Raw genomic sequence first — 13409 nt, forward strand, 5'->3', positions numbered from 1 at the left:
TTACAATGCAGAGAAGTTAGCCAAAATCTATATCTCAGAAATTATTCGGTTGCATGGGGTTCCACTATCCATCATATCAGACAGAGGTACGCAGTTTACTTCTAAGTTTTGGAAGACATTGCATGCGGAATTGGGAACTAGGTTGGACCTTAGTACTGCGTTCCATCCTCAGATCGATGGTCAGTCTAAGCGAACGATTCAAGTGTTGGAGGATATGCTTCGCGCATGTGTGATAGAGTTTGGTGGCCATTGGGATAGCTTCTTACCCTTAGCAGAATTTTCATACAATAATAGCTATCACTCAAGCATTGATATGGCTCCATTTGAAGCATAGTATGGTAGGAGGTGTAGGTCCCCCATTGGTTGGTTCGATGCATTTGAGGTTAGACCTTGGGGTACTGACCTTCTGAGAGAATCGTTAGATAAAGTGAAATCTATTCAAGAAAAGTTGTTAGCGGCTCAAAGTAGACAGCAAGAGTATGCAGATCGGAAGGTTAGAGACTTGGAGTTTATGGAGGGTGAACAAGTCTTACTGAAAGTCTCGCCCATGAATAGGGTGATGCGGTTTGGAAAAAGGGGTAAACTAAGCCCAAGGTATATTGGTCCCTTCGAGGTTCTGAAGAGCATAGGGGAGGTGGCTTATGAGTTAGCCTTGCCCCCAGGGCTGTCCGGAGTGCATCCGGTATTCCATGTGTCTATGTTGAAAAGATACCATGGGGATGGAAACTATATTATTCATTGGGATTCAGTCTTGCTGGACGAAAATTTGACTTATGAGGAGGAGCCTGTTGCCATTCTAGATAGAGAAATTCACAAGTTGAGATCAAGGGAGATTGCATCCATCAAGGTGCAATGGAAGAATCGGCCGGTTGAAGAAGCAACTTGGGAGAAGGAGGTCGATATGCGAGAAAGATACCCACACCTGTTCACAGATTTAGGTACTCCTTTACGCCCTTGTTTTCCTTCTTGTGATCGTTCGGGGAAGAATGATGGGTAAATTGGTATCTATTGTAACGACCTGTTTAGTCGTTTTGAGTAGCAGACTTCAATTCTGGAAAAACTGGCAGAAGCGACGGACCCCACGACGGACCGTCGCAGGGTCTCGTTGCAAAACACTTAGAAAATCTGAAATTGGGTACTGAAAATCGACTCTCTGAACTTCATGATGGAATGGCAGGACGGACCATCACAGGCGTGACGGACCGTCATAGAGCCTTCAGTGAAAATCCATTCTCTGAACCTTGCGACGACCTACAGGACGGGCCGTCGCAGGCACGACGGGCCGTCGCAGGCACGACGGGCCGTTGCAGGCACGACGGGCTGTCGCAGGTTGCGTAATCCCAGTCTGGGTCGGATTTCTGTACACGTTTTAAAGGGGCATTTTGGACTATTCCTGCTATAATTATATATTTCGTGGGTTTATATTAATAACTCAATTTCTTGGGGAATAAAAGAGGTAACCTTAAGTTAATTAGTGGGTTATTATTGCCATCTTTTATTCTTAATTATATACTAATTAGGGTAAAAGAAAGAAGGTTTGAATAAAGAAAAATAGAAAGAACAAGAGGGAGAGGGAGAATCGAACGAGGAAGAAAGAACAACACAAGGCTTTGGGAAATTCTTGCTTGGTCACTAGTCTTCGGTGGAGGTAGGTTATGGTTTTCATACTATTCATAGTAAACTCTTAATAGCGAATGATATGTATTGATAGTATTGTAAACCCTGCTATGTGCTTAATTGTATGCATGCATGAACGTGATTATATAATTGTGATTATATTAAGCATGATGAAGCTATTGAATCCCAAATCTTGATAAAAACCTAATCTCTTTTTAATGATGATGCCTTGGTAAGGGAGAAGGCTTGATGAACTAAAGTAATGAGATTGATGATGCCTTGGTAAGAAAGAAGGCTTGATGAATTGATAGAAGGAGATTAGGGGATCGGGTTTCACAAACCAACACGTAGATTTAGGGGATCGGGTGTCACGAACCGACACGTAGATTTAGGGGATCGGGTGTCACGAACCAACACGTAGATTTAGGGGATCAGGTGTCACGAATCGACACGTAGATTTAGGGGATCGGGTGTCACGAACCGACACGTAGATTTAGGGGATCGGAGTGTCACATACCGACACAAGAGGATTAACGAATATGAGGGAGAGGAGTGTCACGTACCGACACAAGAGAAATAAAGATAATGAATCTTGAAGGATGTTAATATACTCAATCTAATGAACATAATTCCCAAATGATTATGGTATTGAGGCTTGAGTCCTCATGTGTGAACTTGATGGTAATTGTTAATGATATAGTACTTGTTGTTGCTACATGTTGAGTATCATAGTTGATTTTATGATATTACTTGGTATATACTGTTTTCTATTTTGAGTTGGCCGATGATATCTACTCAGTACCCGTGTTTTGTACTGACCCCTACTTTTATGTTTTCTTCTTGTTTATTTGTGGAGTGCAGCAAATGTACCGTCGTCTTCGACTCAACAGTAATTCAAGCCAGTCTTACTACATCGGAAATTCAGGGTGAGCTAATGCTTCTAGCTTGGACTGGATCTTCTTCTTCAAGTCTTGATGCCTTGAACTTCCGGCATGGACTAGCTTCTTATGTATTTTTAGCTTTTAGAATACTCTTAGTTTAGTCATTTGATCGTAGATGTTCTTGTGGTGATGACTTCCAGATTTTGGGGATAATAATAGTTATTGATTCTATTAATGAGTTAAGTCTTCCGCATTACTTTATGTTGATATTACATTGAAATGTTAAGGTTTAGATTGGTTGGTTCGCTCACATAGGAGGGTAAGTGTGGGTGCCAGTCGCGGCCCGGTTTTTGGGTCGTGACAATGTTTCACCTTCACGTTGAAGTTTACATTCACATTGACGTTGATATTTACGTTGAAGCTTACATTGACGTTCATGTTGACATTGACATTCATGTTAATGTTCACGCTAAAATTCAGGTTGACATTCATATTTAGGTTGATGTTTATGTTGACGTGACATTGAGGTTCACGTTGTTGTTGTCATTGACGTTCAAATTGACGTTTACATTTAAGTTGATGCTGATGTTGACATTGACATTAACATTCACATTGATGTTCACATTCACATTGATCTTCACATTGACGTCCATATTAACATTGACGTTTTTGTTGACACATTCATTCTCGTTTAGATGTTTACATTGAAGTTCACGTTAACATTTATGTTAACATTCACTTTCACACTAACGTTTATGTTGACGTTCACGCTGATATATAAGTTTAAATCTTATTTGAGATTAACGTTTACATTGATATTTAAATTAATGTTCACATTCACGTTAACATTGACGTTGACGTTCACACTAACGTTTACGTTTATCTTGACATTTACGTTAACGTTCATATTAATATTCACATTGACTTTCACGTTTGCATTAACATTGACATTCACATTCATGTTGACATTTACGTTGACGTTCACATTGACATTGATGTTCACATTGATGTTCATGTTTACGTTGACGTTTATGTTCATGTTGACAATCACATTTGCATTTACCAGAATGTTCATTTTTATATTGACATTGACGTTGACGATCATATCGACATTGAAGTTTTGGTTGATACTGACATTGTCGATAACATTTACATTGACGTTGACATGGATATTGATGTTAACATTGACGATGTTGTTGACGTTCACATAGACGTTGATGTTAACATTAACGATGCCATTGACGTTCAAATTTATGTTCATATTGATGTTCACGATGATGTTCACGTTCACATTGATGTTGAAGTTGATGTTCACATTGGCATTCAGGTTGACATTCACATTTACGTTGATGTTCACATTGACATTTACATTGACATTAATATTAATGTTCAGATTCACATTGATGTTTATGTTGATTTTTACATTTACGTTCATATTGATATTTACATTGATGTTCACATGGATGTTGACGTTGATGTTGACATTTACATTAATGCTAATGTTTACATTTATGTTGACGTTCACGTGTACGCTGACGTTTGCATGATGTTTACATTGACATTGACATTTATGTTAATGTTGACATTTACTCCTACATTAATGATGACATTGAAATGAACATTCACTTTTACATTGATATTGATGTTGACCTTCACGTTCACATAGACATTGGCGTTCATATTTATATTGCTGTTGTCATTGTCATTAACTTTCACGTTGATATTTATATTGACATTCACGTTGACGTTGACGTTCATGTTGATGCTGATATTTATGTTTATGTTGACATTCACGTTTATGTTGATGTTTACATTGACATTTATGTTGACATTCATATTGTTGTTGATGTTGACAATGACGTTCACACTGACATTTATATTTACGTTGATGCTGATGTTGATCTTGATGTTAACATTCACATTGACATTCACGTGATGTCACGTTCATGTTGATGTTCACATTAACATCCACGTTTACGTTAATATTTTTGTTCGCGTATACATTCTCATTTAGACATTCACTTTGACGTTCACGTTAAGATTTATGTTCTCCTAAGATGTTGATATTGACGTTCACATTCACATTCACGCGAACATTTACACTGACATTTAAGTTTATGTTGACGTTGATATTCACATTTAAGTTGACATTGGTGTTGACATTCATGTTGACGTTGATGTTCACATTCATACTAACATTGATGTTTACGTTGACATTGACGTTCATGTTCACGCTAACCTTTACATTTATGTGGACTTTTAGGTTTATATTGGTGTTTACATTGACCTTGATTTTGATGTTCACATTATTTTTGACGTTGACATTGACCTTCACACTGACATTTATGTTAACGTTGATGCTGATGCTAATGTTGATGTTAACGTTTACATTGACATTTACATTGACATTCATATTGACATTCATTTCTATGTTGACGTTTATGTTTTCCTTTACATTGATGTTGAAGATTACGTTCGTTTACCAACACATTATCATTTACGTAGACATTTACATTGATGTTGACATTCATGTTGACATTAATATCAACATTGACATTATCATTGACGTTCATATTGACGTTGACATTTATGTTGATGTTAATGTTCACATTGATGTTCACATTGACGTTCATATTTATGTTCATGTTCATATTCACGTTTATATTGATGTTGATGTCTACGTTGGTGTTGATGTTTATATTTATGTTGACATTTACGTTTATATTTACATTGATGTTGACGATCAGGTTAGCATTTATCATCACGTAGATGTTTACGTGGACATTAATATTGATGTTGACATTGATATTGACGTTCATGCTGATATAGATGTTAACATTGATACTGACATTAACTTTAACATTCACGTTAATGTGCACTTTGACATTCATGTTCTTTTTAACGTTCACGTTCACATTCACATTTACTTTTACGATCACGTTAATATTGACATTTGTGTACACGTGACATTCACATTTATGTTGACATTAATGTTGAAGTTGATGTTCACGTTGATGTTGAAGTTGATGTTCTGACATTGACATAGACATTGACATTGGCATACACCTTCACGTTGATGTTGACATTCACGTTCATGTTAAAGTTTACATTGACGTTCACATTAACATTGACATTTAACTTAACGTTCATGTTGACATTCACATTTATGTTTATGTTTACATTAACATTGACGTTGACATTCACATTGTTGTTGATGTTGATAGTTACATTTAAGTTGATGCTGATGTTGACATTAACGTTAACATTTACAGTTATGTTCATGTTGATGTTCACGTTCATATTCATGTTGATGTTGACGTCTGCGTTAATATTGACGTTTTCATTCATGTGTATGATGTCGTTTAGACGTTAACATTGATGTTCACGTTAATATTTATGTTCACGTAGACATTTACATTTACATTGACGTTCACGCAGATATTAAAGTTTACATTTATGTTAACATTCACGTTTACGTTGATAATGACATTGATGTTCACATTTACGTTGATGTTGATATTGACGTTCACACCAATTTTGATGTTTATGTTAACGTTCACATTGATATTCACATTGAAGTTCATGTTTACGTTGACATTGATGTTCACATTCACGTTGACATTTACATTGACATTGATGTTTACATTCACGTTGATGATCACATTTGTTTACCAGAATATTGATGTTTATGTTGACGTTAACATTGACGTTGACGTTCATGTTGACATTGACATTGATGATAACGTTCACGTTGACGTTAACTTTGATGATGAAATTGACGTTCATGTTGACATTCACATTTATGTTCACGGTGATGTTTAGAATGATGTTGACGTTCACATTGATGTTGAAGTTGATGTTCACATTGACATTAACATCGACGTTGCTGTTGACATTCAAGTTCACGTTGATTTTCACATTGACGTTCATGTTGACAATAATATTGATGTTTACATTCACATTGATGTTATGTTGACGTTCACATTTACGTTCACGTTGATATTTACGTTCATGTTCACATTTGATGTTGACGTTGACGTTGACGTTCACATTGACCCTAATGTTTATTTTAATGTTGAAGTTCATATTTAAACTGATGTATTCATTGATGTTGGCATTAATGTTTACATTAACGTTGACATTGACTTTCACACTGACATTTACGTCTATGTTAACGATGATGTTGACATTAACGTTCACTTTGATATTGCCTTTGAGGTTGACGTTTACATTCATATAGATATTGACGTTGTCGTTGACATTGACTTTCATGTTGATGTTCACATGGACGTTTCCGTTGACATTCACATTGATGTTGACGTTTAAGTTGATGTTGACGTTTATGTTTATATTGACATTCACGTTTATGTTGATATTTATATTGCATTGACGTTGACTTTTACATTGTTGTTGATGTTGACATTGACATTCACAGTGACGTTTACGTTTACGTTGATGCTAATGTTGATGTTGATGTTCACGTTCACATTGACTTTGATATTGATGTTCATGTTCACGTTGATGTTCACTTTGACGTCCACGTTTACTTTGACATTTTTATTCACGTATACATTCTTGTTTAGACATTCACATTAATGTTAATGTTAAAATTTATGTTAACCTAGACGTTGATGTTGACATTGATATTCACATTCACGTTCATGCTTAAATTTACATTGGTGTTCACACTGACATTTAAGTTTATGTTGATGTTGACATTCATGTTTAAGTTTACATTGACGTTTACATTCCTACTTACTTTTACGATCACATTAACATTGACGTTGGTGTACACATGCTGTTTACGTTGACGTTGACGTTGATGTTCACATTGAAGTTGATGTTGACATTCATAATCACAAAGACTTTGACATAGACGTTGACATTGGCTTTCACCTTCACGTTGATTCCGACATTCACGTTCATGTTAAAGTTCACATTGACGTTAATGTTAACATTGACATTCAAGTTAACATTCACGTTAAAATTCATTTTGACATTCACATTTACATTGATGTGTCACATTAATGTTGACGTTGACGTTCACATAGTTTTTAACATTGACGTTCACACTGATGTTTACATTTAAGTTTATGCTGATGTTGACATTAATATTAACGTTCACATTGACGTTCACGTTGATGTTCACATTGACGTCTGCATTAACATTGAAATTTTCATTCATGTGACGTTCTCGTTTAGACGTTCACATTAACATTTATGTTCACTTAGACATTGACGTTCATATTTACATTCACGCTAATGTTTACGTTGATATTCACGCTCACATTAAGTTTATATTGATGTTTACATTCACGTTTACGTTAACACTAATGTTGATGTTCACATTTATGTTGATGTTGATGTTGACGTTCACACTAGCATTGACGTTTATGTTAATGTTCACGTTGATGTTCACATAGAAGTTCACATTGATGTTTCCATTGATGTTCACGTTGACATTGATTTTTTACATTAAAGTTCACATTGTCATTTACATTGATGTTCACATTGACGTTGATTTTAACGTTGACATTCATGTTTACATTGATGTTTACATTCACGTTGACGATTTGCTTACAAAAACATTGACATTCATGTTGACGTTAAGGTTGACATTGGCATTCATGTTGACATTGATATTTTTGTTGATGCTGACATTGGCGACGACGTTCATGTTGATGTTGAAGTGGACATTGATGTTAACATTGACGATGATGTTTATATTCATGTTGACGTTCACATTTATGTTTATGTTGATGTTTACGATGATGCTCACGTTCACATTGATATTGAAGTTGATGTTCTCATTGACATTCATCTTGATGTTGACGTTGACGTTCACATTCACGTTTATATTCACATTGCATTCACGTTGACATTGATATTGACGTTTATGTTCACGTTGATATTTATGTTGACATTTCCATTTACGTTCACGTTGATATTTAAGTTAATGTTCACGTTGACATTGTCACGACCGAAGTCTAGACCCAAGACAAGACTGACATCCTTGATCTCTTAGACGTTGCAGACAAGCCTACATACGCTATCATTACTTCATCTAGGTTAATTTTAGCAGAAAATTTGAACTTTTTATTTTCTTATTTCATGTGAAACATATTATACTTAACATCATAGGCGTTCACCATCAACCATCTAATATTAAGATCATTAAATGAAAGGAATAGTTCAATACTACATTAAATGTAAACTTTCCAAAACAATGTCTGGAATAATATGGGAAGGAAATGCTAGTGGAACATACTACATTAACTCAAACCTATAAAATATAATGGGCAAGCGTCCTCAAAATCATGAGGGCCTACCATGTCTAGATGAATGCTTCACGTCCGGATAGCTTCAGCGTCAACCTGTAAGCTCTGACATTCACCTGCATCTGCACCTAAAAGTAGATATTGTATGGGATTAGTACACACTTGTTCTATGTATGGGTATATGGAAGAACACACCAAGGACATGCATGAGTAAGAATATCTCTTTCCGAACAACATAATTTATGGAAAATCAAGTCACTAGACTTGGAAAAATTTTGATTAGGAAAGTTAGTGGACCTGCCAAATTTGGATTAGGGAAGTCATGCCATGAGAGTAACATGCATCATCATGAGTATCGTATTGAACACAAAACATAACGTCTTACACATAGCACATAACATATTGCATATAGCACATAACATCTTTCATATCATTCGTTCATATTCCATGAAACTTTGGAATCATGAACTTGACATCAAGACTTCCCAAAAATAAGGGCTCAATACATATGAGACCTCAACTAGGGAGCCTTATTTAGTAAACACATAGTCTACTTCATTCATTCATACATCCTTCACTTCTCACATTTATAAGCTAGTGTTGACACCAGCTATATCTAAGATCTAGTTTAATACATTCATCGGGTTCGCAGTGCAATGATCAAGAATGACCTAGTGTTATTAATCAAGTTTAGCTAACCTCTTGATTATCTTATCCTTACACCTTTGGTATCATTCATTTCTTTATGTGCATCATTTGAGGCTGGCCTCATTCATTCTTTGGGAACTTTAACTTTAACCTACATAGATCATGTGAGCATCATGAAAACCAGTGTCTGTCCTACACCAAAAAGAGGTGGAATCACCGGCCAAAGTGACCCAAAACATGCTAGCGTATATAGGGGATTGAATCCTGCTAGATCCCTATATTGGTAGTATAGGTTCAAAAACTAGGAGATATAAGTAGATCCATACCCGGCATGCCAGATAATCTCAATTCATGAAATTTACGTGAACCTCCAGCCATCCCGAAGGAAGGCATCACCGCTCATAGCTAGCCTATTGGTGCTCAGTGTAAAGTTCCATTACATTCAATTTATACATCCTGGAAGTTGGTTTCTAGCATGAGACACCATAGCTCATTAGATGATTTCTCATCTCATCATTAGTATTAAGGTTGCATTAACTTCAATACTTTCATTAGAGTACTCATAAAGACTAGTCTCTTCATTAACTTTACACTAATAGGTGAGTACGTTTTTGTAACATTTATTTAGGCTCATTTGAGATTGCTCTCATCTTTTACAGTATCCTCTTATCAAGTTGTCACCACATTCATTAACTTTAGCACATTTTATTTTCATGATTTCTCACCCCTTGTTATGTGAATGTTCATTTCATCATATGCCAATGCACTTAGCCATTTATTGTGTTTCACAGTCTTACTTAACCCTTCTAGAGTTTCATCATTTCATTGCATACATCTTAAGTTCACTTACTTTTAAACGTATGCTAGACTTATGGGTCTATACATACAAGCCCTGAGGCTTCATTCATAGTTTGTTTAAGTGATTTATAACTTCCTAAGATTATGTGGTACAAGACTTATGCATCTTATATGTATGCCAAGTTCTCGATTTTGATCTATGTGGGCAACATTACTTTGAACATTTATTCATGTATGACTTATGTATCAATACAGAGTTTGATCAAGGGAACCCGGTTTTGAATCCCTTGGTTAACACTTAAAATCTTTTTTATTTATTTTATTTTGATCCATACAGCTTGGGGACCTGAGATCGAGCCCCAACGCCTTTGTTTCATTTTTCCTTATTTTTCTTTCTTTCTTATTCTCTTGTCTTGGGACTGAGGGGTTGTACGATCGATCCCCCAAAGTCTCATTTCTTTTTATTTTCTTTTTCCTTGTTTTTTCCGAGTTGACTTTGAGGGTATGGGATCGAATCCCTAAGCCTCACTTTATTTTTTCTTTTCAATTCCTTTAATCAGCCTAGAGGTCATAGGTTCGATTCCCACACGCCTCAACCTTTATTTTCTTTTAATTCCTTAAGTCTGACAAAGAGGTTGTGGGTTCGAATCACACTCCTCTCATTTTTTATTTTCACAGTTTCATTTTCAAATCAAAGTTACGGTTCGAATCCACCTTACCACAATCTTTTAACTTACATTATTTTATGAATTTTAACAAGGTGAGGTCACGTGTTCGATCTTGAATGACTTCACTTATTTTTCTTTATTTTTTCATAACATGTTAATTGACATAACTTGATCGAAACTAACATCAATGTGCTGGAATTTTGATCACATTTTTGCAGCCTATTTTCTCACCTCTTTCACGTTAAATGTGTACACATTTGGAGTAGTTTTTAGTGAGTTCTTTAGGTGAATTTTAAAGATCACATTCTATAAAGATTTTACACTCAAATCAGCATTTTTAACTCACTTATCTTGGCCAAAACCCATCAACAAGATGCTGGAAATTTTGTACTTTTTTTAGTTCATTTTCATCAACGTCTACATGTTTTTTTAAGGTCATTAATGGATCATTTAGTACATCTTTAGGTGAATTTTCATAAAAATAATTTACCTAATAATTTCCATTCAAATCAGCCGCATTATACTTCATATGAACATTTTGTGCATGTATGAATACAACCATAACATGTCATTTTCGAACTTCAAACAAAGAGTAGATGTAACGGCTACACATTGCACACACATAAACATATAATTTTGGAAAGCATACTTAACATTCACATAACTCTGAACATACATACATGAACATAATCAACACGAAAACACGTTACATCTCTAATTTCTACCAGCAAACATACCCAACCTATACATTGATGGGAGCTAGTGACAGGGAACATGTAAAGGGGAACAACCCTAGTTTTTGGAGTAGATTCATCTGAGTCCTAAGGTTCTCTAGGTAAAGGGACCAAGAGTAAGAAAACCTATACCTTTTATGTAGTTCACACCTTGAATTGCTTCCCAAAACCTTCTCCAAAAATCATGTACAAATCCCCTCAACTTCAACACCAAATCGACGGAATAATCCTCCCTTTTGCCTAACGTTTTTGATTATCTTGTTTTCCTTATTTTTTGTGTAAGTTCTTCAAATTTGGAGAACTTTAATAAATTTTCTTTTCTTGTAGTTGTTTAGGCAGAGAGAACGTTAAAATAAAAGAGAATGAGAGAGATGATCGTGAATAGGTAGTTTAGGCTTAAGTAATGACTTAGTCAATCTAGGACTCTTTTAACCCTTTAAAAAAATATGATTTTCCTTTTTATTAAATCAGCTAATAAATATTAATTAATTAAGTTAATTTACCAATTTAAATCATTGCTTCCACCTAGGTTCGAACCCGGGTGGAGCAAGACTTCACTCAAAGGCCAATTTTTAACCCTTTCTCCCCAAAATGACCCTTCACTTTATTAATTAATTAATCAATTACATATTTAGGATAATTATGATAACACCCTTATCCTGGAAAAAGATCATTTTACCCCTAGACCCTCCAAACTTAAGATTTCCCCTTTTTAAGTCCAGTAAAGACTTATCCGGGTAAAACTTCATATTCGGGTGCCCTACATGGATGGACCCAACCTTTCCTAGTTGAACTAACTCACCACGTTAGTTGGCTTGACTGTTGCAAGGGTTCAGAAGTCTGGTTCTATGCGCATCAATCCATGTGAAGTCGGTGTAATCATAGGCATTCTAGATACATGAAGCAATACCACATAGTCTTTTTAGGGTTATTACAGACTGACGTTCACATTGACACAAATGCTTATATTTATTTTGACATTCACATTTACGCTGATGTTTTTATTGACGTTGGCATTGATGTTCACATTGACGTTGACGTTTACGTTTACGGTGATATTTATGTCTACGTTAATGATGACATTGACATTAACGTTCACTTTGATATTGACATTGATGTTGACCATTATATACACATAGACGTTGACATTGACATTTACGTGGACATTGTCGTTGACATTGACTTTCATGTTGATGGTCACATTGATATTCCTATTGACATTCACGTTGACATTGACGTTTATATTGATGCTAATGTTTACATTTATACTGAAGTTCACGTTTACATTGATGTTTACATTGATGTTGACGTGGACGTTCACATTGTTGTTGATGTTGACGTTGACATTCACACTAAAGTTTACGTTTACATTGATGCTGATGTTGACATTGACGTTAATATTCATATTGACATTTACATTAATGATCACGTTCACGTTGATGTCCACGTTTATATTGACATTTTTGTTCACGTATACATTCTCATTTAGATATTCACATTGACGTTCACATTAATGTTATGTTCACCTAGATGTTGACGTTGACGTTGACTTTCACATTCACGTTCATGATAATGCTTACTTTAATGATCACACTAACATTTAAGTTTATGTTGACGTTGATATTCAGGTTTAAGTTGACATTCATACTAACGTTGATATTTACGTTGAAATTGATATTCATGTTGAAGCTGACGTTTCATATATGTTGATGTTCAGGATTACGTTAATATTTACATTATGTTCACATTATTGTTGATGTTGACGTTGATGTTCTAACCGAATCT

General features: G+C 35.2%; 2 protein-coding genes across 2 annotated transcripts; both read left to right on the plus strand.

Annotated features, from left to right (window-relative positions):
- The first annotated feature begins 2861 nt into the window (after nt 1-2861).
- Nucleotides 2862-4116, plus strand: LOC138347477 (uncharacterized). Its single transcript, XM_069295770.1, has 2 exons — nt 2862-2978; nt 3565-4116. Exons 1-2 carry the CDS (start codon nt 2862-2864, stop codon nt 4114-4116), a joined length of 669 nt encoding a protein of 222 aa, XP_069151871.1.
- On the plus strand, nt 4113-13113 carry LOC138347478 (uncharacterized). The gene is made up of 8 exons (XM_069295771.1): nt 4113-4430; nt 4762-4881; nt 4967-5245; nt 6174-6278; nt 6321-6493; nt 6934-7063; nt 8110-8349; nt 12562-13113. The coding sequence occupies exons 1-8, from the start codon at nt 4113-4115 to the stop codon at nt 13111-13113; spliced, it is 1917 nt and encodes a 638-aa protein (XP_069151872.1).
- The last annotated feature ends 296 nt before the right edge of the window (nt 13114-13409 follow it).

This window comes from Solanum lycopersicum, chromosome 3 (genome assembly GCF_036512215.1).
Source record: "Solanum lycopersicum chromosome 3, SLM_r2.1".
NCBI classification, from domain to species: domain Eukaryota; kingdom Viridiplantae; phylum Streptophyta; class Magnoliopsida; order Solanales; family Solanaceae; genus Solanum; species Solanum lycopersicum.

Bases quoted from the DNA above. Each gene is read 5' to 3' on its own strand.
- LOC138347477 (XM_069295770.1), top strand. From the start codon at position 2,862: ATGTTTCACCTTCACGTTGAAGTTTACATTCACATTGACGTTGATATT. The intron at 2,979-3,564 runs GTTGACATTCAT...TGCATTTACCAG, and splicing joins ATGTTCACGCTAAAATTCAG to AATGTTCATTTTTATATTGA.
- LOC138347478 (XM_069295771.1), top strand. From the start codon at position 4,113: ATGAACATTCACTTTTACATTGATATTGATGTTGACCTTCACGTTCAC. The intron at 5,246-6,173 runs GTTAGCATTTAT...TTTGTTTACCAG, and splicing joins ACATTGATGTTGACGATCAG to AATATTGATGTTTATGTTGA. The intron at 8,350-12,561 runs GTTTATATTCAC...GGGTTATTACAG, and splicing joins ACGTTGACGTTCACATTCAC to ACTGACGTTCACATTGACAC.